Source organism: Anguilla anguilla, chromosome 9 (genome assembly GCF_013347855.1).
Source record: "Anguilla anguilla isolate fAngAng1 chromosome 9, fAngAng1.pri, whole genome shotgun sequence".
In the NCBI taxonomy this organism is placed as follows: domain Eukaryota; kingdom Metazoa; phylum Chordata; class Actinopteri; order Anguilliformes; family Anguillidae; genus Anguilla; species Anguilla anguilla.
In genome coordinates this window covers 19,444,487-19,470,104 of record NC_049209.1, presented here as the reverse complement: position 1 = coordinate 19,470,104, position 25,618 = coordinate 19,444,487, and the positions used below count along the sequence as shown (strand labels likewise).

The following is a 25,618-nucleotide window of genomic DNA, read 5'->3' as shown; positions in this document are numbered from 1 at the left end:
GTATCAGGCAGTACATCTACATGTTGTTTCTCCACTCATTTATTCAGGTTTTTCCTTTAATATGTCACCCGTCTGTATATACACAGTAGCTGTGAAAAAAGCCTGCATACACAGTGGATCCCCAGGACAGAGTTGCAAAAGCACTGCATCACAGTGAAACTGTGGTCTTCACTGCCAAGCTTGTTTACATACAGTATGTGTAGCCCACAGGAAATGCTGGAGATTTGAAACAACACAGTGTTACTTTTAAACAACAGACATTTATTAGATCCCAAAACATGTTTGGAACAGGAGGCAAAGAGCATTTACAGGTGCTCAAGGGGGAAAAAGACACCACAGGACAGTCTATGATTTAGGACAGTCTACACATTGTATCCAATGATGCCTCCTTTGCCAATGATCTCTCCGATGTAGAACCACATCAGCACTTCTGTGGCGACGAGTCCGTTCCTCAAAGCATCCTGGGAAGCACCACATCAACATAAATTGCCATTGCAAAAACAAAGTAAACCTAGAGATGTTCTCATTTGAATATCAACATCAAATAAAACACAGCTACCAGAATGGAAACACTTATTTGAAATTAATCATCAATACATTTTATTTTGTTTAACAAATAATAAAAACATTTACTTTAGGAAAGGTGAAAGCTTGCTACCAAAGCTTCCAACTAGCATGAATACCACTGTGCATTTTACTTCACACCCACCCTAACTGTGGTCTGACCAAGGCGACCTGTTTGGAAGCTCTTGACAATCCCCAAGGCACTTTCAACGGCCTTGGGAATCTCTGCTGGGGAAGGAGGCACCAGCTCCACGCGGGCATAGCGCCAGAAAGTAGCTAGCCGGGGTTTGGAGTAGGAGACTGCAGCTGCAATAGAAGCCCATGTATAACGTTACACGTGTAGGTATATCATCCTTTCATTAGGGAAGCTACACATGTGTTTATCGGAATATGACATTTGTTGGATAAGAGCAATTGCTTTAAATACTGCAGCCAAATAATTGGCTAAGGACACATGTTAATTAAAGCCAAAGGTTACGTAATAGTTCATTAAGCCCACGGAAAATGCCAAATGAACCGTAATCAACGATAGCGATATCTAATGCAAACACGTAGCTAGCTAGCTAGCTAGCTAGCTGGCTGGCTATAAAATAAATTGGTATTGTATGCTGTATCCGTTCACGGTCATGCAAAAGTTAGCAATCAAGCTAACTACTTCGAGACCATGTAATTCTTGTCCAATAACTAGCCAAGTAAGGTGCATTCGAATAATTTGTGCATTCACGCACTGAGCTTCCTGAAGCCAAAAAATAAGTGTTTCAATCCACAAAATCGTTGCCATTCCGACTAAACTGCTAGATAATTTAAATGTAAAGTCTAAACCGACCTAGCTAACTGTAGTTAAGTTAGCTAGAAGGCTTGCTACGCCATTCAATTCAAACGCTAACACTAACAGCAGACATCTCACGGTTCTGGACTTGGACTATTTTTTATTTCGAAAAGGTAAGACTTACCGCCGACTAATTGTGGAGCCTTAGCCACCAATTTCTGTACTGCTTGTGCCATGTTTTCTAGATTATTTTTTTCAACCCCAGACCGTCTTGTCCAGCCTGCCTCGACTGAATGTCACCTCCGCTACACAGGACCCACAAAATGTGTTATCTAGTGAACTGCCTGAGTTAAAAACAATACAACTGCCCACACAACTGTCGCTCTTTGAGTATTTCACTTTATGATTAACACTCATCTACAAATCCGTTTTAAAAACCTGAGTGTGTCTAGTTTTTATTATTTATATCTACGATATAAGGGACATCCGTATGAGAAAACACAATCTAAGGCTTCAATGTGGTCAACTAATGCTAGACAGAGTGGTTTCGACCTCGATAGAGCTCAATGAACAGTGATAGAAGCTAAGCTTTAGAGACCCAGTTGGCTGGCATTTCTGTCACAGTCGTGACATTTAACTAGCGACTAGCATCTAAAAACTATTTATGAATTAACATATTAACTTCAAACAACTGTATGGAGTTTCTCCGGACCATAGCCATTTCCCCAATAGAACATAAAGCGTACATCAATCTAATTTAATTTCACACAAGAGCGGAAGCTGAATCTTAGCTAGAAGCAGCCTGTGCAGCACATTGAAGCCCCAAATCACTCTTAAAATCACTTGATGAGAGTCCTGGGAAACTAAGTTGTTTCTATTAGCCAATAGGGGAACTCCTCTCTGCACCCATCAGAAAATGTTAGGTTTGTACAGTGTTCAGTGTGTACAGTGTACAGATGTTCTACAGTGTTATGCCATATTCCTGGCAAAAAAACACTACTCCATTCTCATCCTTTCGTCCCTCATCTGCTCAGCAGTGCTTTTCCTCAGTGCCTAAGAGTTGATGAAGGCTCCACAGAGCAAGCAAACCCTGATGGTTGAGGGTAACCTAATTTACCTAATCTGATGTAATTAATCCATTAATGTTATAAAAATTGAATATTTGTACAAGGTGAAAACGCACAGATGCAGCTACTAACTCATAACTCATAAATAAGAATCACAAGTAGCGACTATACAGGCATTTCAGTACAGTTACCTATGACTTGCCGTAAATACTGTTATGGATATCATGCATGTGCATTGTCTTATGGTGTCATGATCAGGTGAGCCTCTTTTGCACTTACGTGAATCATTTTTAAAATGCGTGTTTTCAACTTAGGGTCCATAGACCCTTGGGGTTCCTTGAAGGTACTGTAGGGTGTCTCTAGTCAGACTTGATATAATGACAATATAATAGATTTGGGAAAATATTTGAAAATATGATATTTCTTAAAAATATAACTATGATGGTGGGTCCTTTGGATGCCTTTTAGCCTGAGTGGGGATCCCTGAATCAGCAGAAGTTGAAACCCCTTGATATAGACTATAAAGGGCAGTGGTGCCTTTTTTAGGATTTGGTTTGATTTAGTTAGGTGTGCACAGAGCAGATGGTAGGAAGTTTGACAGCCTACTGCAGGCTGGTCTTGCATCATCTTAGTTTTATGTTTTATTAAGGCCCTCATGCCTAAGTTACATAGCTTACAAATTAATTCCTTGTTTTGTGTTTTGTTTTGAGCACTTATCTCTAAGTACCCTTTCCCTGTCTCTCTTGACTGAGTGACAGACATTTTCACATTTAAATGTGAACTTGCATTACCAGATTAACTTCAGTATTTGAGACAAAGAGACATCTAGGTCTATGAGTAAACATTTTGGTTTTGGTAATCAATAGTGTTTCGTTAGCTGAAAGAGCCTACAGGAACTACTAAGTCTTGAAACTACTTGTTTCCATGACATTTGCTCAGACCATAACAATGCAAAAAGAGCTCATGTTCTCATATTTCAGGGACATAATCCCAGCCCATTTTTTATGACTGAGTGCCAAGTAAAGATGCCATTGGAACTTTAGAAAAATAAAAGTCTGGTGCAACTCCACTCCCTAAGACCGGGACAGACTCTCTAAGGCCATAGAATCAGAGCAGTCCAATACCTCTCAATGTTCCGAAATTATTCCTAACATTAAAACATTTTCTAAATGGAGCATTGAAAAATTCCATTGACTGGAGCACTTTAAGTTCATTTTAATTTTAGTCAAGTCTATATGACTTCAATTTGAATGTATTATGGGCAGTTTCTTGCTGTTGTTGCTGTTGTTTATGATGTAATTCCTGATAAAAATTGGTCGCTTTGCAGTCAAGCCAACATGTTACTGTGTACTTTCGATATGATATGGAATCTACGTGTTGCCTACTGTTTTTCAAATAATCATTCAGATGACCCAAAAAGTATATACTATCTTGCTTCTTTTACATTCCTAAAAGCATTTCAACAACAAAACTGTATTTCATTGAAAAAAAAAAATCATTATAAATTAAATCATTATATAAACAAATGGAATAAAAATGTATTAAATATATTTTATTTGCATATATTATATTTATCCAGTACATCTGAATCAACATAGATGACATGTCACATTGTGAATAAATACAGATAAAGACAATTCTTTTGTGATTATATATATAGCATACTGCTTGTTTTTAATTTATCATTAACACTGGTCATTAATGAGTTAGATCATTCACAAATGCTGTTGCTTCATATGGTATTTATTAATTTTATAAATGTGTGCTAAGTCTGGCTTTACTTGGGTTCCTAAAAGTTTGAACTGTGAAATAATCTGCTGCTTGTTTCTTGTTTTTCTACCTTGGTTCTTTTTCTTGCATTCTCATATATTCTGTCACATGATCATCAGTAGGATGTCATATACATGGGGGTCCAAGGTATAATTCAGGAGCTTTAACAGTGTCTCTGTGGACTGTAAGGCTCAGATGGTGGCTGAAATGCCATGGCATAGGTTCTGTGCAGGATTAAGAAGGTAGCTAGCGGGTTGCTGTCTTTCATTTGGTGTCCAGCAGTATGACACAAGATCTCACACGAACACATGCGCACACACACACACACACACACACATAGATACAGGTGCATACACGCAAGCATAAATACACATGCACGTAAGTATACACAAGCACACATATAAGACTATACTGTCTCGAAAAAAAACTCTTTAAGGTGTGCAGTTCCTGTTCCCCTCACAGGAAAAGTGCCTTAATTTGCATTCATTCAGAATGGGTCTCTTGCAGTTTCTGCAAGACTGGCAGCGTCATGACCAGTGCTTTGTCTTCTGCTGCATTCCCTGGAACATTCTCTCTCAGCACCAAATGAACAAGTAATGTGGCTTACTTCATCATTGTAATTTTCTAAATAAAACGGCTCATTTTGAGGTCGCTGATGTTTTGTCACATCACAGAAACATCTGTGGTTTTTTCATCCTTAGAAGAGAAAAGAGGAAACAATATATTAATCAAATCCATTAACAATTAAATATTGTACTGATAATGTTTCTCAAGCTGATGTGCATTAACTGTGTGCTTGACTTTCTTCTGTGAGTACAGCTTGCTTGCACCAGGGACAGAAACTCCTCTCTGCCCATCTAGGGGGACATCATGGCAGTGCAGAATTTTTGCTGTGGTAAGTGAACAGCAGGAGGATGTGGGTTGGAATTATCCGGTTGCTAGGCAACAACATTTTTATTTGTTTTGAAATAGACTTCCGCTGACTTGACCACATGATCAGCATTACAGCACGAAACAGTAAACATTGAAAATACATTTGACTTTGAGTTAAAGATCTGTATTTACGCAGCTGTGGGCCAATTTCGATTCTCTGTTGTTGTGCAATTTATCACCCCAGGTGTTCTCTTTGGAAAACACCTTTTTTATGCTGTCCTTTTCTTCATTTCTGACCTGAATACAGCTAAAGCATATACACAAGGCCATTGTGTACTATTAGCTAGTTATTAAATGAGTGTGCAAATGTTTACAGTGCCATGAAAAAGTATTTGCCCCTTCTTGATGTCCTCTATTATTGTATATTTGTCACACTGAATGGCTTCAAATTTTTCAACGAAGGGAATCTGAGTAAACACAAAACACATTTTTACATTTTTGAAAAAAAAATTATCAAACACCCATATCACCCATGTGAAAAAATAATAGCCATTTGAACTTACTAACTGGTTGCACTGCCTTTAGCAGCAATAACTGCAACCAATCACTTCCTATAATTTGATATCAGTCTTTCACGTTGCTGTAGAGGAATCTTAGCCCACTCTCATTTGTAGAACTGCTTATTCAGACTAACTGGTAGGTTTTTAAGTATGAATGGCTTGTTTCTGGTTTGGTCACAGCATCTTGCTTTACCCAATTACGTTCAGGGGCGTGGGAAGTGGGAGGAGTGGGGTGTGGCAGTACGAAATGAACGATGATCAAAACTCTTTCAGGGATTGAGAATAACAACTATTTTGAGTTTTTGTAACTGGGTACATTATCTAGTTGTGTTTGCTGTCAGAACAATACGTTGCAACAGTTTAGCACTCATGGTTTAAATTAATCTGTCATGCTATCTCCACTCCACTGGATGAACGAGATGTGTCTGAACAAATCGTTCGCTTTTTTGGTTCCATCCTGAATCTAGCTATCGATAGACTTTTCTGAAGTTGGAATGCCTTGTAATGTTCGCTGAAATGATCAGAGCCTGGTTAAAAGTCAGACAGCTCAGTGGTTGGGCAGGGAGACAAGGGAATTCAAATACTTTTTTTGTATATGTGTTATGTTATTGGAATGTTCTCATATGCCTGCACCTACTGTAGCCGATTATTTTATTTAAAAATAGAGAAAATACTTTTTCACATCACTGTATGTTAATTATGTATGTTATGTCCCCTGTATACAGTATGTTACTTTATTTTATATTGCTATTAGTATTACCTTCTGACCATGTCTGTGTAATATTCTAGTACTATTGTCCACTATCCTGTATGTGCATGTGTTTATGCGAGTGCATGAGGGCTTGAATTCATGTAAATATGTGAGAGGACAAGTCTGTGAGTGTGTGTGTGTGTGTGTGTGTGTGTGTGTGTCTGCCTGCTTGCATATTAGCATGAATGTGTTTGTGTACGCATGTTTGTGTGTGCATGTTTGTGTCTATTTGTGCGTGCATGTTGCATATTTTACCTTAATAAAATGTGGAATGAGGCTTGGAGTAATAAGTGTGCCAGTCTGTTTCAGCCTCTTGTACCCAGGCCTGTCCACCACCAGCATACTAAGAGACCTCCCTCCTTCCTTCACCATAAGGACCACATCCTCCAGAAATTCCTCCTCCACATTCTGTCCATTTACTTCCACCACTACATCACCTTGAAAGAGACCAGCATTCTGTCCTGGTCCCCCTTCCGCCACCTAGAGGACAGGAGATTAAACTTCATCATTAAACTCTGTATTACACCTTCAGCATGCTAGCACTTCCTCAATGACTGCTTCCTAGCGGTACAGGCCAAATACTTTGTATATATTAACATGGATAAGAAGCATTTTACTTGCGTGTAAATAAAGTAGATGACTTCTTAAACTATGCATAGCTATTTCTTATTTTTGGCCGTAAGTTGGAGGTGTGATAACACTGTGCAGATGCATATATGGACATTTCATACATGTGAATAATACTTTTTCCTTCTCAAAGATCAAAGATTACAGCTGATTCCCTATCTTGCAAATGGAGAATGCGATTATTGAGTGCTAAGTACTTGTGACTGGTATAGTGTGTTGAAACAGGACACCCAAAGACTAGGAGCAGCACCTGGCCTATGAAGGTTCCTGGCTCTTGCTCAAAGCAGCCCAAGTGGAAGCCAAACCCAGTGGGCCCTCTTTCAAAGACGCACAGGCGTGGACAGGGTAAGTCAGCCTGTTCTTCCTTTGGTGAACCAGCAGAGGGCACTGTTGTATTCGTCTGTTCTTTTTCATGCACGTGATAAAGTAGAGGAGACAGCCCCAACTTGAAAAGGAGAAAAATACAAATGAACCTCTCACAACGTACTTTACCAAAGATGACAGTGTTGCATAATATGTGTCTAGTACCAACGTGCAATTGACTTTTCATTTAGAATGCAATACATTGTTCCTTACCTTTAGTCGTAGCCCTTATCTACACTGAAAGCTAATCATCTGCTTAATAACTAAGAACAAAGGTTGATGTCACAATGACAGTTTTGTTTGTAACACCTGATTTTCTTCAATAAATCATTTCCTGTCTCCTAAACACGTTTACCTCACTGAACTGGCTGCAATGCCCTTTTTTTCTTAAATAATAATGCATTGGTGTCAGAGCAAAATGAGCCAAGGTCTGCTGTAAAGCATATTGTGACAAACGTTTTGTGAATATAAATAAACTTGATTTGAAAGTGGTGGAATGTGTATGCTCATTTCTCGAAAAAGAAAGCAATTCCTTGCTTTTCAGTATTCATGCCCACTAAATTATAAGGCATAGTACAGCATATAGGTTTAAGGCCATTTAAGGCTTCCTTTGCTTGTCAATCTGAATGAGATGAGAATGTTGTTATTCCAAGGTGATGCAGAACCCAAACTGTCCTAAGCTCTATGGCAGAAATCAAACAACCAAATAATTATTGGTGTGAATATACTGCTTAATGAAGTTTCAAAGCCAAGATGTTGCTAGCTTTGCTTTCCTGCTGCTTAACCCATAAGGATGTTGCGTATATATTTATCAGATCTCAGATCTGGGTTGTGTACTGAATATGACTTCTCCCCATTGCCCCCCTCCCATCTAGCCGCCCACCTGAGTGAAGAAGTTCCTTCCCTGAGCATGGATGACGGTGAGGGTGACCTGTTGCCCACTCTGCCGGATTCTGTGGACGATGTCATCGTGCTCCATGCTCTCCACCACCTCCCCGTTCACGGCCAATAGCGCGTCCCCATCCTGCATCCCCACCAGCTCCGCCGGGCTGCCGGAGTCTATTTCACGCAGCCTGTGGTCTGGACACGCAGGCAGCGTGTGAGTTTGTGCGTGTGCTTGTGTGTAGACGTGACGTGTCTTCTCTGTGTGTGCAGAAATGCAGTGTGTATCAATGTGTGTTTGTGCAATTGCGCGTTACTCATCGGTGTTACTCACCGATTCGCCCCGAAGCTGACTTCTCTTGTCTGAGCAGGAAGCCATACCCGTCAGGCCCCTGCTGCAGGTGGAGCCTCAGGGGGCAGTGCGGCAGGTTGTGGGCTCCAGCCATGGCTGGCAGGATGGGCATCCGCCGACGGGCGTAGCTCCTCTCGCTCTCGCTGTCAATCACCAGCACGGTCAAATGGTTTCCACACCTCTTCACCTGAGGGGGACATGTTGGGGCAGGGGTAAGGTGAATGCTTAACGAACTCGGCTTGTAACTGGAGGGTTGTAGCTAGATAAAGAAATTAAGTTATGAATGAATGAACTGATGTATTACTCATTTATAAATGATGTATTCATTGACTCATTAATGACACTCGTTTAGAGTCGGGCGCTGAACACACTGAGGGAGTCTCAGCGGTTTCGGCCTACCATCTTGTTGATTGCAGACTGTGTGAGTTCTGATGCTATGGCACCGTTGATCCACACAAGGTGGTCCCCCCTCCTGACCCCTGCTCGCTCTGCAGGACCCCCGGCCACTGTGCTCACAGAGTACTTGCCTTTCTCTCCTGAAAACCACACCCATTCAGCATCAGCACATGCCATGAACCAATCAACAGCTCAGCTTTTTAATTTAACACAAAGCTATAATCAGAGGAATCCTGAAAGGGGCACAATAAGTATGTTACAGAGAAACTTGTCAGTTAAATTTTAGTTTAAGCAGAAGAAATGTATGAATCATACAGATAGTGACAGCATTAGATGAAAGGATGTGTTCACACTATATCGGTCTATGGACAGAGAGAATTCACTCCGGGTGGGGCAAACTATTTTTTAACAAATAAATTAGGAATTTGCACTTGCGATTTTAGGCCCATACCATCTCTGCAATGCCCTCCCTCAGGTAAGGAGAGTGCATACTATGCAGCACTAATTGACACAGCTCATACAGGCAGACAGAGATGCCATCTCTGTATGATCAGTGAGTGTGGCTCTCTGTTCCAGGGTTATGCCACGTGCAGTTAGGCACTGCCTGTGTATGGTATAAGTAGCTGCGTTACTGAGTTAATGAGTTGGCACCCTAGCCTCGTACCCTCGACAGTAACGATGTTGAAGCCCATGCCAGTTCCGGGGTCCCTGGTGATGTGGCAAAGCCGGGGCCGGGCGCAGTCCTGCCCGCGTTGGCCCCTGGCCAGGGCCCGGAGATCCAGGCCCTCTGACACGGCCTGGTCATACTCATCTCCTCCCAGCACCAGCAGACACAGCTGAGGCCCCCCCACCTGGATTTTCTGAGCAACCTGAGACACAGAGACAGGGACAGCAGCATACACTGAGCACAGATCAGACACAGGCACTGAGCACAGATCAGACACTGGCACTGAGCACAGATCAGACACTGGCACTGAGCACAGATCAGACACTGGCACTGAGCACAGATCAGACACTGGCACTGAGCACAGATCAGACCCAGGCACTGAGCACAGATCAGACACTGGCACTGAGCACAGTTCAGACACTGGCACTGAGCACAGATCAGACACAGGCACTGAGCACAGATCAGACACTGGCACTGAGCACAGATCAGGCACAGAGCACAGATTCAGGTGCAGTGAACAGAGACAGATCCAGGGGGTTTCTCGCTCACCTGTATGTGCTCGAGCTCATCTACAAAGTTCTCGTTGACCTCTAGCAGTCGGTCGCCGTCCCTCAGCCCTGCACGCTCGGCCAAGCCCCACGGCTCCACCTGCCTGATCACATGACCCCGGCAGCCCCTCTCAATGCGCAGGTGGAACCCAAAACTCTCTCCCTCCTTGCGTTTAAGCACACACAAACGTACCTCGAGCCCTGGAGCAGGTGCTGTGGGTGGGGGAGGGGGAGGGGGGAGGGGGGAGGGGCAGGGGCACATCAGCATTTCATTACAGGATGAGCACACACACAAGAGCTGGTGTGCTGCCTCAATTTGTTAGGAAAAAAAACACTGCTGCAGTGTCCTTGTAAAAGATCCTCTTTCAATTTGAACAGCTTCAAGAAAGGAAACCCAAGACTGAACTGAATACTAATGCATCATTGATTTAGTTATGTTAGAAAAGACTATGCTTCCAAAAGATAGCAACTGGGCTTTTTTCAGAAACAAAACAAAAACAATCACGCCTGTGATTTGAAAAATATACATAAAAACAAATATATATATATAATAAATAGGAAAATATACTTCGGGTCCCCGGCACGTTAGTAAGGAATATAAAAACAAAACCGATTACTATCAATTGATAGCATATTTTAAAGGGATTAAATCAAAAACAATGGCTGCTTTTCATGCATTCCTCAACATCTTCAAGAGGAAGTGAAAAAGAGAGAGAGGGAACCGAACCTGTATCATCTGAGATGACCAGAGCTGGATTGTCAATCCCCTCTTTTGGATTGAAAGTGAATTTCCTGTCAAGGAGAATTAAAAAAACAAGTTCTAATTTGGGACTTAACAGAGTTTAAATATATTTCACAACTGTTTAGAGATCTGATATATTGTACAATTTTCAGCATTACAATATATGTCTACAATCTATAGGAAATTAAATGTAGGAACATGTCAATAACTGACAGAAGTTTGTTTTGACTTATTTTTAACGTTATGTTCTTTCGCGTTCGGACTTAACCTTGGATGAAAAGCTACATTTTCATGAGGATATGCCTGGGAGTGACGCAATGTTTTTCTCTATGACAAGCGAGAGAGACGAGCACTTGTCAGGCCATGTGAAGTCTTATCAGCGCAAAGAAAAACGCAAGGCAATCTCACAAACTCCAGGGGAGAGACTTCGCCAGAACTTCGCCCATGATTGGCTGGAATGCAAGTACCTTTGAGAGACTTGTGAGAAGAAGGGAGTCTGATGCCGAATAGAGAGCTTTAAAAGTAAGAACCATATAGTGACTTACTCTGTTAGCTCCATGATATCCCCATATCCTGCAGTAAGAGTAACGTGAGAAAACAGGTTAGACAGGTTTGCGTCACACCGAAAGCTGGCAAGTGTGCTCCATTTCATTTATTCGCTCGGGGGAATGTACAGAAGAACATGACCTGAAAACCTGTTTGGGAGATCTGGGAAGTCAGGGGAAATAAGGGAAAATGAGAAAAGGAGGTAGTGTTGCTCTGAGGGCACTGCACTCCTCAGTGTCTCCTGGAGTCTTTTAAAGCCTTTTTTTGTTTGTTTTTTGTATTGTTTGTTTAAAATGAGCAAGATGAGCACAACATGCATCCAAGCATAACAGCAAAAACACAATTAATATTATGATTATGATTATGATTATGATTATGATTATGATGATGATGATTATTATTATTATTATTACATAAACTGTATTACAATGAAATGTACTTATCTGGAAGATTATTTTGTCCAAAGAAACATTCACAGACAACAGGCAAACAACACGTAGTGCAAAATTACAAGGATATCTAAAAGTACCAAAACAGATAAGACTGTTTCACAATCACTTTCTAGAGTAAAGCTAAAAAGCTACAATGTGAGAGCCTTATAGGATACCTAATATCAAATAGATTCAAATAGAATTAGGTTAGGTTACTTCTTGCAAATATTTGGGTGTATATATAGACAAATACTGGGGAGTATGTGTAGATCGTACAATATCTTGGTAATAATCAAGTCGATTCCAAAGTGCAATAATTCATGCGGTTTCTGTACAGGCAGAGGTCATTTGGTGCAGCTGTACTCTGACACGTGCTTGTACAGCATACATTTTTTCATAATAGCCTATCCAGTCAAAAGGTAGACTGTTCCAACTATCAACAATTATATCAATTATAAGAGCCTGAAAAGGCTAGCTTTTCTTCAGACCTAACATGATACATTTTAAATATCAGCATCTGTCACTGGTCAGACAAATGAAACAAATGTTTGTAATAAAACTGTAAATTTTATCCATATAAATAAACACAGATTCCCAAATTTGGCCCAAATTCAAAAGAACTTTAATACAATATCAACATTAACCCTGTTATAACCTCACCCTGTTATGATCACAATATCCTTCTCAACAAGATTATTTTTGAAGTGACCAAGTTATCTGAAGAATGGAGCCACTCTTTCCCTTTAATGTTTCGTCATGCATTCTAATGGAAAGCTCAAGGTAGAAGTAAAGCCATAACAGGGTCAGGTGTGAAGTCTCAGAATCTGATGTGCTGAATACTTGATACATATGATGAGACATCTCTTTATAGTTTTTTTTTTTTTGGAGTTGTCCTATGAATGAAACTAGACAAATATATAGTGGTGTGATTTTATGAGAGATGTACAGTTGTAGCCTAAAACACCACTCTGTATTCCGATGGGATTTTATGTTTTACCCAAGGAGGTCCTGTAATGTATTTTCTAGTTATTACGTAAGTGATTCCAGCAGTGTTCTCACGGGTTTAAAAAATGCACAATAACCCCACCCCACCCCTGACCCGGATGTTATATATTGCAACTTCCGGGAGCTAAAAAACGTGGCACATTTCACGGCACCAGACTAGAAATGACATGGCTTCCAAAAAGACAACTCCAAAAGAATCTCCGCTACAGAGACCATTGTCATGCCACACGTGGAGAAAGGTGCGGAAAAATAAATCACATTCTAAAATTACTGAAATGTCTACTCACACAGGACTACTATTACCAGAGGACCTCAGTTACCTACTACCCTCTCCAAAAAAAATATTAATAATTCAGTCTGGGAAATTTAAAAATTACCAACATGACAGGTTCTGACAGGATTAAAATCACAGTAATAGGTAATATTTCCAATTACAGGACATCCTTGGGTAAAACTAATCCCTTCTGAATAAGGCCTAAGTGTGAATACAGTTCTAAATAATTTGTTCTCACCATAGAAATAAAATGACTTCTTGTGATTAATTTTTTTTTAAAACCTGCTGACTATTTTTCGAGATCAACTCACCATGCCAGAATATCCGTCTGATGCCATCACTGTATCTAATAAAAGTGTTTGTGGAATGCTACTCTTCATCGCAGGAAAGTGGTCAGTACCTGTGCATCTATGTTAACTATATGTCCAGTGACATCATTCTCTTAATTGTGAGGCAGGATGTTTCAAACCGATGCGTGAGTCAACAAAGCCATGATTAAAACTCACACACAGCAGGCTGTTTACTTATCCGTGCTATAAATGTTACAACCCCAATGGGAGATGTGCTGGCCGCAATCACGAAACCAACATCTGAGCCTTTCCGTCTACCCCCTCTGCTTAGAAACTGTGGAACTCTGCAAACAGCACTAAGGGTGCCACAGATATTTCATACACTGACCAGATATTCAGCTCGCTGTGCTCTCAAGTAAAGCTCTGCATCTGACTTTGCTGGAGCTTAGTGTCCTGATTCACTGCCTCATCGTGGACATTTATAAAAGAATACAGAGAATATCCATAGATGGCATAACAGCACAGGCAGCACTAGAACCTTTTGTTATGTACTAGTATCTCCTAGACAAGGAGTGCAAAGGATGTAGCGTCATACCGGGAGGCAGAGGTGGAAAATTTCGTTTCAGAAAGTAAAAGTCCTCCACATCATTTTGTTCCAATCACCTGGATTTGCTAATTAGCACAGTTGTTCAGCCAGGAGGTAGAACTAATTCGTGAAATCAGCTGGCTGAGCGAGAGAAACACATGGTAAGACTTTTACTTCCTGAACCCTGGGCATTCCACCTCAGCAGAGAAGGCGGGATTCAGTCAGTGTGATTGTCTCTCACTCATCGGACTAGACGGACTCTGGTTCACTGGCCACCTGCAGGTAACCTGCACCACCTGTGTATGGAGTGCTCTAATTCGACATTTGCAGCACAGTTCAACTGGCGGGCTGCAGAGCAGCAGCCGACAGAATGCATTTTGGAGGAGAGCATGTGATTGGCTGCTTTGTCTCCCACATTTGGTGTTGCAGCAATGAAACAAACAAACAGGCCAACTAATACAAGTAGGTGGTCTATATTGGAGGAATATAGAAAAATCTGGGATAAAAAATGATTTAAAACATACAGTATATCTTCCCCCAACCTTGGTCCTAGACACCCACCTTGTACTGTCATTGTCAGTTAATTGAATGTGATCAACCTAATGAAGATTTGTAAGAAATATGATGCTTTTTTATTTTCCCATAGCTGATGTACGGTTTAAACTGTTCCCAACAGAAAGCCTGAAAACAGACAGCTGTCTGGAACCAACAAAAGTAAAGCTGAGATTGTATGAGTAGCTAAGTGTACAGAAGAGATATCAGCTTAATGTCAATGTTTGAGTAGATTTTATTTTGTTGAAGCATTGTATTCTCTGTGTTTGAAAAGCAGTGGAAAAAACGACTAATTCTGAGATAAATGTTATCTTAATACAGTCACTAGGAAATATGCAGTGTTGGAAAAAGTACCCAAAAGCCTTACTTATGTAAAAGTAAAGATACTATACTGGAAAATGATTCAAGTGAAACTGAACCAAAATTCACCAGTTTAAATATTACTTAAAATACCTGATATTAAATGTATTTAAGTAGCAGTACAAGTAAATGTGGTCAATCCAGAAATAAAAAGCTATTCCATGTTTTGTTTTGAACTTTATAAAAGATAACAACAGTAGTACAAGAAGTAAAGCAGCATGTACAGAACTGCACAACACCATACTGTAGGAACACAACAATATTACAACAGATAGACTTAGATTGGAAATCAGTGTTTAGCAAGGACACATTGAGCCTTTCAGACAGGACACACTTTCAAGACCACAATGTAAACTCAAATTAAAAAAACTAAAATAATGAAGGATACTATAGGATTTCAAAAATATTCAGTCCTCATTTTCCTTCCATTTTCTCCTTCCATTCCTCCCTCCATTCCTCATTCCTTCAATTCTTTCCTTCCTTCTATTCCTCCCTCCATCTCATTCCCCTTTTCCCCCTTTCCATTCTCTATCCATCCCTATGTTCCCTCCTTTTCCCATTCCTCCCTTCCTCACTCTCTTCCTCCTTCACCCCAGGTCCATCCGTCCCCCATTCCTTACTCCCTTCACTCCTCTTCCATCCCTGTCATACATTCCTTACTTCCAGACCACAGCTGATATGAACAGAGTGTTTTAAAGATGTATTCTGGAGTTTGACATGACCATTGGCATGAGTCTCTCACAGTCAAAGTTCTACTCTTCAGCAGTTTTTCTGTTTCCAGTTGAGACTGGATAAAGGTAAAAGTTGGTCTTTTGTTTGCTTAAAAGCCATAAAAAAATAAACACATCTCAGGATGAGGGACAGAGGGGACCTGGTCTGTCAGGTGGAAGGGGAACACAAGGCAAGGTGTATCCTCTCAAAGAACTTCCTCTCTCTGACATTCCGAAAACCAAAATCATGTCAACATGGGATAATCAATGTAAAATGTTAGCTATAAAACTGTATCAAATGAAATGATATGTATATTTCATATATGTATATAGCATACACTATAGTACCCACAATACACATATTCAACCACTGCATGATATTCTGGAATTACATTTTTAAGATTGAGAGATCTTAAAAAGATAGCAGCACTGACAGTGTTACCTGTGTTCTCTTTCATATCCTTAGTCCCAGGTGCTTGGAGTGGAGAGGCTGTTTAGAGGCGTGAGCTGCAGTGCAGAGTGGGATTTAAAGAGTGTTTTATCTGCCCTCTGCAACTCCTCCCTCTCTCCCTCCCTCCCTCCTTCGTGAGGGATGGCGTTTGGGTTTAATGTTTAATCTGAAGTGTGAAACTCTGTTCTCAGCGAGGAAGCCAGTCCACCCTCTTGTAAAATTTTACTGTCACGCATAATTGTATTATCACAAGAGAAGATTATGAAACTGTGAGAGAGCTCCCTTGGCTGGCTCTCTGCTCCACACAATACTTCAACAAGAAAAGAAAACCTTGTGATGATTTGACGATTTCCCCTAGCATGAAAATACATGCTATTTGTGGGCATGCATACACATACATGCATTGTACACATGTTCACACACATTTCCGCATGCAGATACAGCTATAAAACTTCCAGTGCCTATCAGAGTACATTTTCGTCTGATAGGGCACCTTTGATCCCTACTGGGCTCATAAACTGTGTCAGATCTGAATTCACACTGAATATTCCACTGTGCGAATACATATGCACATACAACAACACATGCAGACACATCATATCGCAATAAAGAATAGCAATGATAATGCTTTATAATACTTGGAATTGCTCTATCTGTCTTTGGAAAATTTATGACAGAGGAAAGTGAATTAAGAACCCAGCAAAAAGAACCATGTCAAGTTGTGTGCATCCCAAGGGTTACATATAGAGAAAGATCTCTGTGTGAAATACAAAGCTGCACTTTCAACCACAATAAAAAATAAACAGTCAAAAATGTGCGGAGATGCCCCCACACTTTGGATCAAATACAGACCACACTATTGCCGACTGTAGCTGGAAGTCTCAAGGGGTGAAGTATAACTGGCTTTACCTTGCCCAGAGAAGGAATGTTTCTGTTGGCAGCATCATCACATTAGGCATCAGTGCCCTGCACACCCAGGTGCCTTCTGGTTTATGGGGCACCTGCAGTCTTCCTGGGTCAGCAGTGGAGAAAGTGCAGTTCTCTGGCTCAACAGCAGGGTGGCGCCATTAGTGATGCAGAATAAATACATTCAGGGGACAAGTGTGTTCATCAACGCCATACTGAATAGACTGAGGGCATTGCAGTGAACATGCATGCTCACAAACAACACACGGTTTGGGAATTTCAAAATGGAGGCAAGAAAAAAAATAGACAAAAATAATAAACAGCGAGAATAATATCAAAATATAACAATTTAATCCATTTGGAAGTGTTGTGCTGCTTAGGACAGATAGTTTTCAATTCTTTCCAAATGGATCAATTCTGTACCTGAAAGTAATTGGTATGAGCAGGTAATCAGACACATAGTAATACATTAAACATAGCAATCAGATCTAGCAATAAATGTCCATAACTGTATGGTCAGTATAAATCCTTTTATTGGGATCATTTGAACAGATATCAGTACAGATAAATTTCACGTAAGCAGCTAAGAAATGGAGACTGAGCATTGGAAACAAAATAATCAAGAGAATAATGAGGGTAAGAGAAAATAATCAAGAGAATAATGAGGGTAAGAGATTAGACCAGAGTTCCAATCATGGGAGAACCGGGTGAGTACACAGGAGTATGGGAGTTTGTGGCCCAGGGGGAACCTCTGATTTTTGGGTGTACCAGTCAAAATGTTGGTGTGCTGACACCAGTGGACATGACACGGATACACACACACACACACACACACACACAATTTTCTTTCACATACCCCTTCATATTTCTATGACACAAACAGGCATACACCCACATGTATCTATCTATCTATCTATCTATCTATCTATCTATCTATCTCTTACACACACATACAGCAAGAGGTAAAATATGAAATCCAAAATATTAGGCAAATATATTTAATATATGCAAAAAATATATTGCATAATATGCTTCACAATATATCACTTATTTCCACTTTCATATTATCAATTCCATGCAATATATTGTTGACAATATATCTTTAATATATATTCTTTAATATTTGAACAATATCCTTGACAAACTAAAACTGTATTTCTTAAATTTTGGATTTTACATTTTTATATTTCTGAGGACTGTCCCATAGAATATCAGGTAAACAAACTTGCTTGGTGGCACTTAAAAGTACTGAATCATCTCACATGTACAAAATCTTTTGGAGTTTCAAATACATTGGTCAAAAGCGAAGTTCTTATGGGTTAGACAGTCAATAAAAATGTCAACTGTCTTTCTGAGTCCTCCAGGTAAGACAGTTACTGAATCACTGTCAGAGGGGGATGGTCTTCTGGCAGTAGAAGTGAGAGTATTTCAGTGGTTTTGTAGTCATACTAGTTGCTTCTATTACAATGCTTCTATTATCCTTACCCTCCCCTCCAAAGAAATTGAATCAATAAGGGTAATACCAAATCTTCTGGTTTAAATACTTGAAAATACATGCAGTAAATGCAGAAAGGGTGGTGGGGTCCTTGTAAATGCATTGGGGTTTTTCAGAACTTAATAGAAGCTGCTTTTCCCGTTCAATATGAAATTTAAATCTGGAACACTGGCCTCTTGAATTAATCGTAGAAACAGCATAACACACCTTTATTGGATGACTAGGCTCTTGCATGCTGCCTCAGCATCTAAGCATGCAGCTTGTGATTGGACTGTAGCGTTGGACCATGTCTCTTTATATTTCATGTTAAGAAACCTTGGATGCCACTTCCCATCAAGACAGGATGAATTGAGTGTCTTGATATACAGAACAAACAAACAAAAATTGCTGACCGGGCACTTTGGGTGCATCAACTTGGGAGATAAAATACAATAGGGAGCTTCACTGGATGGGAGCCACAGGAGGGGCTAAGTGTTCAGCGGCTTGATAACGTCCCTATACCCATTGAAATCACAGGCCACTGACCTAGGCCTGATTTCATGTATCAAGATTAATTAGTTAGCCAGATAACTGCACTAACGGAACCTTCTCAAATCTGAAACATGGACTGAAGTAAAAAGAGCTGCTCTGAGTTTTACTCAGTGAAGTTATCCAGCTAACCTAGTAATCCTGCTTTGTGAACTATCCCCATGGAGACAACTGAATCTGGCCCTGAGGTAAATACCCTGTAAACAATTCCTTGCAATTCCTTTCATTTATTTGTATAGCCGTATTACATTATAAACCATAAAGTTTATGGTTGTGTTGACTGGCCAGCGTTTTTATTTCAGGTGATTGAAAGATTATCTCGTCAGAACACACACACACACACACTCACACACACTCAAGGGTCAGACAAGGTATTACGGATGTGAGGAAGAGGTGCACAAGTATGGAAGCGAAACACCACTGCATGACCAAGCCTTCCTAAATATGACTACCAGTTCCAGTCCAGAGAGATCTGCAGTTTGTCATAACATGCCTCAACCTTCTGAATGGCAGTTTGTTTAGTTCAGTCACATGACAATCCCGTCTGAAACTGGTGTTGCATAACCAGCTGCAGACACTGATATTCAACACAGGTCTATCTGTACATGCATTCTGTGTGAAATAGCTAGAAAATGAAACATGCATATTCTGCATATCTATATTTCTACTAAATTGAAAGGAGGAGCTCCTTAAAAAGAGCAGCATAAATTCCAAGATGGCCTCAGCTGTTAAGATGCAGGGTAAGAGAGGGGACAGAGAAAGTAATTATTTAAATGAGTACAAGCTGGTGCAGTATAATGCAAAAAAAAAAAAAAACCATTGTGATGTATCACTCTGCATTATGGTGACAAATGGCTATGGCAATAGTGTAATACCCTTATAATGGCTTTATAACAGATGCAATTCACAAACAGGCCTTCTACAGAAGTATTTACAAGCTCTGGTCCTGCGGCTATTTCTGTGTGTAATCGTCTTAGCTGCTGTTCATTCATTATGTTTGACTGGGCTAACTGAACACAGGCTGGAGCTTAACAGCTCTTCCCTGTTTATCTGCTTCAAATTGCTTTCAAAAGGGATGAGCTGCAGGATGTGTGTCAGTGTTAATGAAACTGCGCAGGCTCTGCCAAGGGGTTCATTCAACACGCGTCTGCTAATTAAACACATCCGGGTTAAAGCTGTCTCAATGAAGCTTAATAGTTGGTTCTTCAATTCCTTAGAGACACTGTCAGAACTACTCACAAGCAACCGGGCAGGATACCCATCCGCATTACAAACATATTTAAAGGAGCACGAGTGAATCACTGTTTCTTTACATTGACACCAGATCATTTCCAACAGCCCAGTTGTTTCACAGGGAGCTTGCAGAACATAAACATGACATGTCAAATCCAGGCAATTGTTCAAGAAGGTGGATTAAAATGAATCTATTAAGAGCTGAGCTGGATCTAAGCAGTAGACGGTGTGCCTACCGGCCCAGAGCTGTGAATCTCTGCAGATCTCTGTCTCCTCTTTACCAATCTGGCACTACATCATAGTGCAAACCTCTGCATGTCACATTTTTCCAGATTGAGTCAAACATCTTTATATTTTACATACAGAAAAGGGTAGAGTCATATTCACATATATTTTTTTAAATAACTGAGGAATACGCTGATACCTTATGACATACCAAGGAACTACTGCTACACTCTTACTTTTATTGCACAAGCAATGGATTATTCTTGGAGATAACAAACAGACATAGGCCATCTGTCTCGCTTGCATATGGACAGACTGATTTTCAGCTTCTATATGCCAGAACTGAAAATGCCTGTACACAGAAAAATGTTTTGTTTTCATTTATCTGAGGAAGATGATAGCTGATCCACAATCTATCCATTCAATCAATTCACTTCAAATGTTAAATATTGAACACAATACTTCATTTCACCTTCCAAGTGACATTTAGCAGCAAAACAATGAGTGCAAAAGGACAAAAGTATGTTACCTAGAATCCTATTAAGGCCACAAGAAAAATAAAATTTAAATAAATACAGCTATAGATAGCTGACCCTGTGTTTGTTAGCTAGGTGGACAGGGTTGATTTATGAGTGCACTAGGCAGATTTATAAATGTATAGCTTTTTCGTGCTGTGGCAAATCTAAGAAGAGATAATTTGGATGGGTTAAAAATGTGATGTCCACTGCTTCTTTTAAAATTCATACATGTGGGCAGAACAAGCAGAGACATAAAGAAAAAGATAGAATAACCAGATATATTACTTCTTTTACTTTGTACCCTGGCAGTGTCATAAAGTGGAAGGGGGAAAAAACTATAATTTGAATTTCAAGAGTCAAGTAGCTCAATGACCCAGTCATCAAAAAACAGAAGACAACATCATGATGCATTATATTGCATATCTTTCATCAATCAGTTATTTAGCTTTTTTTGTTGACAGGATGAAATGTATATGCAAAGCAAAATGACACAAAATGCAAACAGTTTCTACTGTGTACTTCAAGGATATTTCACTGCATCTCTGATGTTGGGGTAAACCAACCCTTGTCAGCAGTTTACTCCATTTTACAGTATCATTAAAGGAAAAAAGTAATAAAAGCTAAATTCAAGAAACATACATCAAAAATGGTGCCTATGTACATTTTTACAGCATAACACAACCACTGTACAATTGTATATAGAGATTAATTATTTGAATTATAATAAGGAATAGTAATTAGCATAGATTGAATCGGATTTCTTTTCATAGCAATAAAGTTTAGTAGAACAAAATATGTTCTGGGTACATTGTAGTATAGGGTACTTCAACAAAGGGTTAGTGTGCAATGGGTAAAGGTTTGGGTGCAAACAATGCAGGTTGAGGAATCTACAGTTAACAGGAGTGGCACACACAATCTGTCTAACTTATTTGTTTCAGGCAACACTTGCTGTTCTTCACATATATACATTTGCCAGTCTTTGCAAAAGTGCACAATCACACAGAATAAAAAATTAAATAAAAGATTACAAGCTTACATTCCTTTACAGTACCTTTAAGTTCTAGGAGTCAACAATCACTGTTGATCAGCCCAAATACGAGTGGAACTGAGATCTCCAGGGTTCTGTACCACCACTGTGAAGTAAATGCACACAGGATATCCACTTCTACTACATTTTCGATCTCTAAATTTGACACAATCTGTAAGGATTTGCAGCTTTCTACTTCAGTTACTTTTACAAGAGCATGTCTACTTCTAAGACTGATCCATCACAATGCAACATAATAGTTTCTTATTGGTGGTTGTTTCTTTTTTAAATGCAAATTAAATAAGTTTAAGTCCAAGGTTTTAGGTTTGAGCAGATACTGATGTTGTCTCCAGTGACTGCCCGTGACTGGTATCCTTAGTGATACAGAAGCCAACTTGATTCACAAAGAACCAAGTGGTAAAAGACTGGATGCATCCTCCCAAGGCCACAGAGAGCCAAGTTTCATTTCACAAACGTAGGATCACTGTCTCTTTTCCTCCATTGTCTTCAACACTCAGTGTCTTCATTCAATCATCTCAGTGGATCTCATGACAAGAAGCATCAGAAATATTCAAAAGTCAGAAAAAATGGTCAATAACGATAGGCAAGAGAAAGAGGAATCTGTTCTAGAAAAGACACCATTCGATTCCATCACAGCAGAGTGTTGGACAGAGGCTTTACCTCTGGCTGACCTTCAGGAAAGGTGGGCCTCCTGTATTAGTTACAGGTTTAGCGGAAGATCCCATGTGGGTGGACCAGTCTCCACATGAGCATAAAGCATGCTGGGAAGACTCTGCTCAAGCAATGCAAGGTACAGAGCCAAAAGTCAGTTTTTTTCCTCCCTGTTTTTATTACTGATGGTTTATTATTTTGCTAGTTGCTTGGTAAAAGCACAGTCTATACTGTTAAAGCATTTCTCTCTGATGAATGAAGGGTCCGCACGGCAACGCAAGATACTGCCTTACATGTTTTAGGAATTATAGTTTCTCTTGGCTGCAGAGGACCCAACATGTTTGCTATACAGAGTTTTCAGTGTGGAGGCCAAACCAAACTTTCATTTTTTAAAGTAGCAGTGATCAGCCTCTGACCTTTATGGCCCGTCTGTCCTCATAGATCTTGGAGCAGCAATGCTCTGCTGGGCCATGTTTGGAGGAATCTGTGCTGCATTAATAGGAGGTCTAATAGCTGGGGTGTACAGGAGCGGGGAGTGGCAGATTGCAGCTATGGTGGCTGGGGGCGCCTGCCTACAAATCCCCTTGTTTCAGTCGAGTCTGGGAATGTGAAATCCCCCAGCAGTTTGGGTTGTCTCTTTGGGTGCATATATATACTGTTGTTTAACTGGGATTTATTTTAAGAACATCAATAACAGTACTTGTGGACTGTGCAAGATGCAAACATAAAATTAACTTCAAAATCTAAATGATAAAACACAAATTCTGAACTATATTTTTTCAAATGAAATTTACATCTAATTTAAATTGATCAATAATTATAACATTTAGAAAATACATTTAATAATTTTTAAAAGTCATTTTCACTATTGAGGAACTAAAACTCAGACATGGAGAATTTACTGTTCTAACAGGCTAAGACAAATATAATGAAGACCTGAAAATTATGTTTAAGTTCAAGTACATTATGCGTTCCATCCATTACATCAGTGAAGAGGTAATGATTGGGTTTTGCAAGTAATACAGAGCCTAACATTTTGGAGGGAAATTCTAATTGGCTAATTATTGTGTCCCCTCAAGACGTCCATGTGGCCCTCCAAATGTAAGACTTAATATTATTTGTTGCGTGTAGAATCATAGATCTCCTTTACACCAGTCATTAACATGAGCCTCGTATTCAGATTGTATCTGATTTAGCTGGTTTAAATTTACACCTGGCGTTAGTGTGTCTCTACTGTCTGCATTGAGGTCAGATCACAATCTAATTTCACTTCCCGCTCAAATGAGATGTCCTCCTCTCCCAAGTGTTCAAGTCCTTTGAAAGATATTATAACTGACTTGTTGCGGGCTAATGTTACTGTTATTTGTAAAACAAAAAAGGGTCGCTTTAACGATAATGGTGGCCATCCATGAAGCCACGTATTTCTGCTTACATAGTTGCGTGTGTTTTAAAAATGCATTTGCATTAACACTTGTGTTCAATGTGTTTTCTCAATGCATCCCGGACCACCTCCAGAAGTGGTTTGGGTGATCGAATCACAATCCTACCTGAATGCGCCCCGGGCGCATTTACACCTGTATTTTATCCAATCCGATCACCCAAGATGCATGTTAATGCCAGGTGCAAAGGGAGTCATAGATATATTTCATGTAAACAATCTCTTTGATATCAACACTCAATGCAAACATTCTGGTAGATAGCAACATGCTAACACAAGCATTCTGTTTGATATCAACATTCTGTGTAAACAATTGAACATTCTGTTACAGGTTTCTTGTTACAGGCCTATCTGCGGGCTAGTTCCACAGAGGTTCCACTCCCTTACTACAGCCCAATTTGCAGTGGTAGTGGGAGTCATAGCTTAGAATTGAGAGGCCCTTTCTGAGGTTATGATCTATTTCTATTGCTACAAACTGGTATTGTATTAACCATGCAGACATCCTAAAACCTAAAATGAAACCAACAAAAGGGAATTTACCCTTCGGACACCTTCCTGGTATTCTGTTTTATAAAGGTATGAAGTAGTTTTGGAGCCTTATTTGTTGTGTATTTGTTGTGCAGGTTAGCAGGACCCTTGTGTGTATGTGCGTGTTTGATCTTAGTTTATTTTTTTGACTGTATCGTGTGGGGGGGAGTGGGGGCACTTGGAACCTATCGCTCTGACTTGACCTTGTAGCGGAGAACCAGGTAGGTAGCCAGCCTCAAAACAAGGAAGAAGATGCCCAGGATGATGAAGTCCATGTAGAGCTTGGCATCCTCCACATCCAGCAGCTGCAGAACTTCCTCTGGCTTCTGGAACTTGCAGTCCTTCCCTGGGCAGTCCAGCTCCGAGCGGTTCATCCCATAAATGGACAGGATGACACCCTCAAACCCGTACCTGAAGGGAGGAGAGCAGGAAAGCATTTAGAGGACACTCTTGGGGTTAAGTCAGAGAACAAGACACAACAATATATGGGTAACAATGGAACATGCTGCAGTAAGCGAGGGCTTCATTGTACAAAATCGATACTTTTTGTACTTATTTCTTTATTTATGATTGCGCAATAATTATATCACCAACTGATCTGTGATCAGTTTACTAATTTTATTTTTCCCCTTAAAAGGTACCCTACAATATCCTAAGAAAATCACATTTCTGTGATGTAGCCAAACTGTCAAGGCTGTTTTGTTCTTTTCTATCTGGCTCAGGAAGTCTCCAGCAGGTTTCAGACGGAAGCAAGCGCTTGCCTGCACTCTCCAATAGTCTCAATGGTTTTTGCAAGGGTATACAAATACAATATTGCACATTGGGAGAAAATAAAAAAGGTGGATGAACAAATAAATTAATGAGCAACACAGCATTCCATGCCTCAAACTGACTGCAACATTCACCCGATTG

General features: G+C 40.0%; 3 protein-coding genes and 1 long non-coding RNA gene across 5 annotated transcripts in view; 1 reads left to right on the top strand and 3 right to left on the bottom strand.

Annotated features, from left to right (window-relative positions):
• Positions 1-240: 240 nt before the first annotated feature.
• On the bottom strand, positions 241-1,672 carry atp5l (ATP synthase, H+ transporting, mitochondrial F0 complex, subunit g). Its single transcript, XM_035434264.1, has 3 exons — positions 1,518-1,672; positions 710-870; positions 241-461 (listed from the first exon to the last, which is right to left on the bottom strand). Exons 1-3 carry the CDS (start codon positions 1,567-1,569, stop codon positions 363-365), a joined length of 312 nt encoding a protein of 103 aa, XP_035290155.1. The 5' UTR covers positions 1,570-1,672; the 3' UTR covers positions 241-362.
• LOC118236152 lies at positions 1,433-8,679 on the top strand. The gene is made up of 6 exons (XR_004766997.1): positions 1,433-1,506; positions 4,678-4,763; positions 4,990-5,065; positions 7,194-7,326; positions 8,220-8,443; positions 8,598-8,679. It is a non-coding gene; the product is annotated as an uncharacterized LOC118236152 (long non-coding RNA).
• On the bottom strand, positions 3,962-16,587 carry pdzd3b (PDZ domain containing 3b). 2 transcript variants are annotated; one of them, XM_035434261.1, is made up of 11 exons: positions 16,128-16,581; positions 11,477-11,504; positions 10,917-10,981; positions 10,191-10,402; positions 9,639-9,843; positions 8,978-9,114; positions 8,561-8,765; positions 8,228-8,424; positions 7,232-7,426; positions 6,610-6,834; positions 3,962-4,866 (listed from the first exon to the last, which is right to left on the bottom strand). In XM_035434261.1, the coding sequence occupies exons 1-11, from the start codon at positions 16,141-16,143 to the stop codon at positions 4,834-4,836; spliced, it is 1,518 nt and encodes a 505-aa protein (XP_035290152.1). In that variant the 5' UTR covers positions 16,144-16,581; the 3' UTR covers positions 3,962-4,833. The 2 variants fall into 2 exon arrangements, with proteins under 2 accessions (XP_035290152.1, XP_035290153.1); XM_035434262.1 differs by lacking the exon at positions 3,962-4,866 and adding an exon at positions 4,983-5,060 and having other exon boundaries at positions 16,128-16,587.
• A 966-nt stretch (positions 16,588-17,553) lies between these two features.
• abcg4a (ATP-binding cassette, sub-family G (WHITE), member 4a) overlaps positions 17,554-25,618 on the bottom strand; it is a 37,835-nt gene continuing 29,770 nt past the window's right edge. The window contains exon 15 of the mRNA XM_035434260.1: positions 17,554-25,117. Within this exon, the coding sequence (XP_035290151.1) occupies positions 24,892-25,117 (226 nt within the window). The 3' untranslated portion in view covers positions 17,554-24,891. The remainder of the gene's footprint in view (positions 25,118-25,618) is intronic.

What these genes read in the sequence shown, in the direction of transcription:
- atp5l (XM_035434264.1), bottom strand. Translation starts at nt 1,569, where the DNA reads ATGGCACAAGCAGTACAGAAATTGGTGGCTAAGGCTCCACAATTAGTC. An exon ending in GGCTCCACAATTAGTCGGCG is followed by an intron (nt 871 to 1,517) that starts GTAAGTCTTACC and finishes CTTCTATTGCAG; the next exon opens with CTGCAGTCTCCTACTCCAAA. An exon ending in TTGGTCAGACCACAGTTAGG is followed by an intron (nt 462 to 709) that starts GTGGGTGTGAAG and finishes GGTGCTTCCCAG; the next exon opens with GATGCTTTGAGGAACGGACT.
- pdzd3b (XM_035434262.1), bottom strand. An exon ending in GATATCATGGAGCTAACAGA is followed by an intron (nt 10,982 to 11,476) that starts GTAAGTCACTAT and finishes TCTCCTTGACAG; the next exon opens with GAAATTCACTTTCAATCCAA. An exon ending in ATGAGCTCGAGCACATACAG is followed by an intron (nt 9,844 to 10,190) that starts GTGAGCGAGAAA and finishes TCTGTGTCTCAG; the next exon opens with GTTGCTCAGAAAATCCAGGT.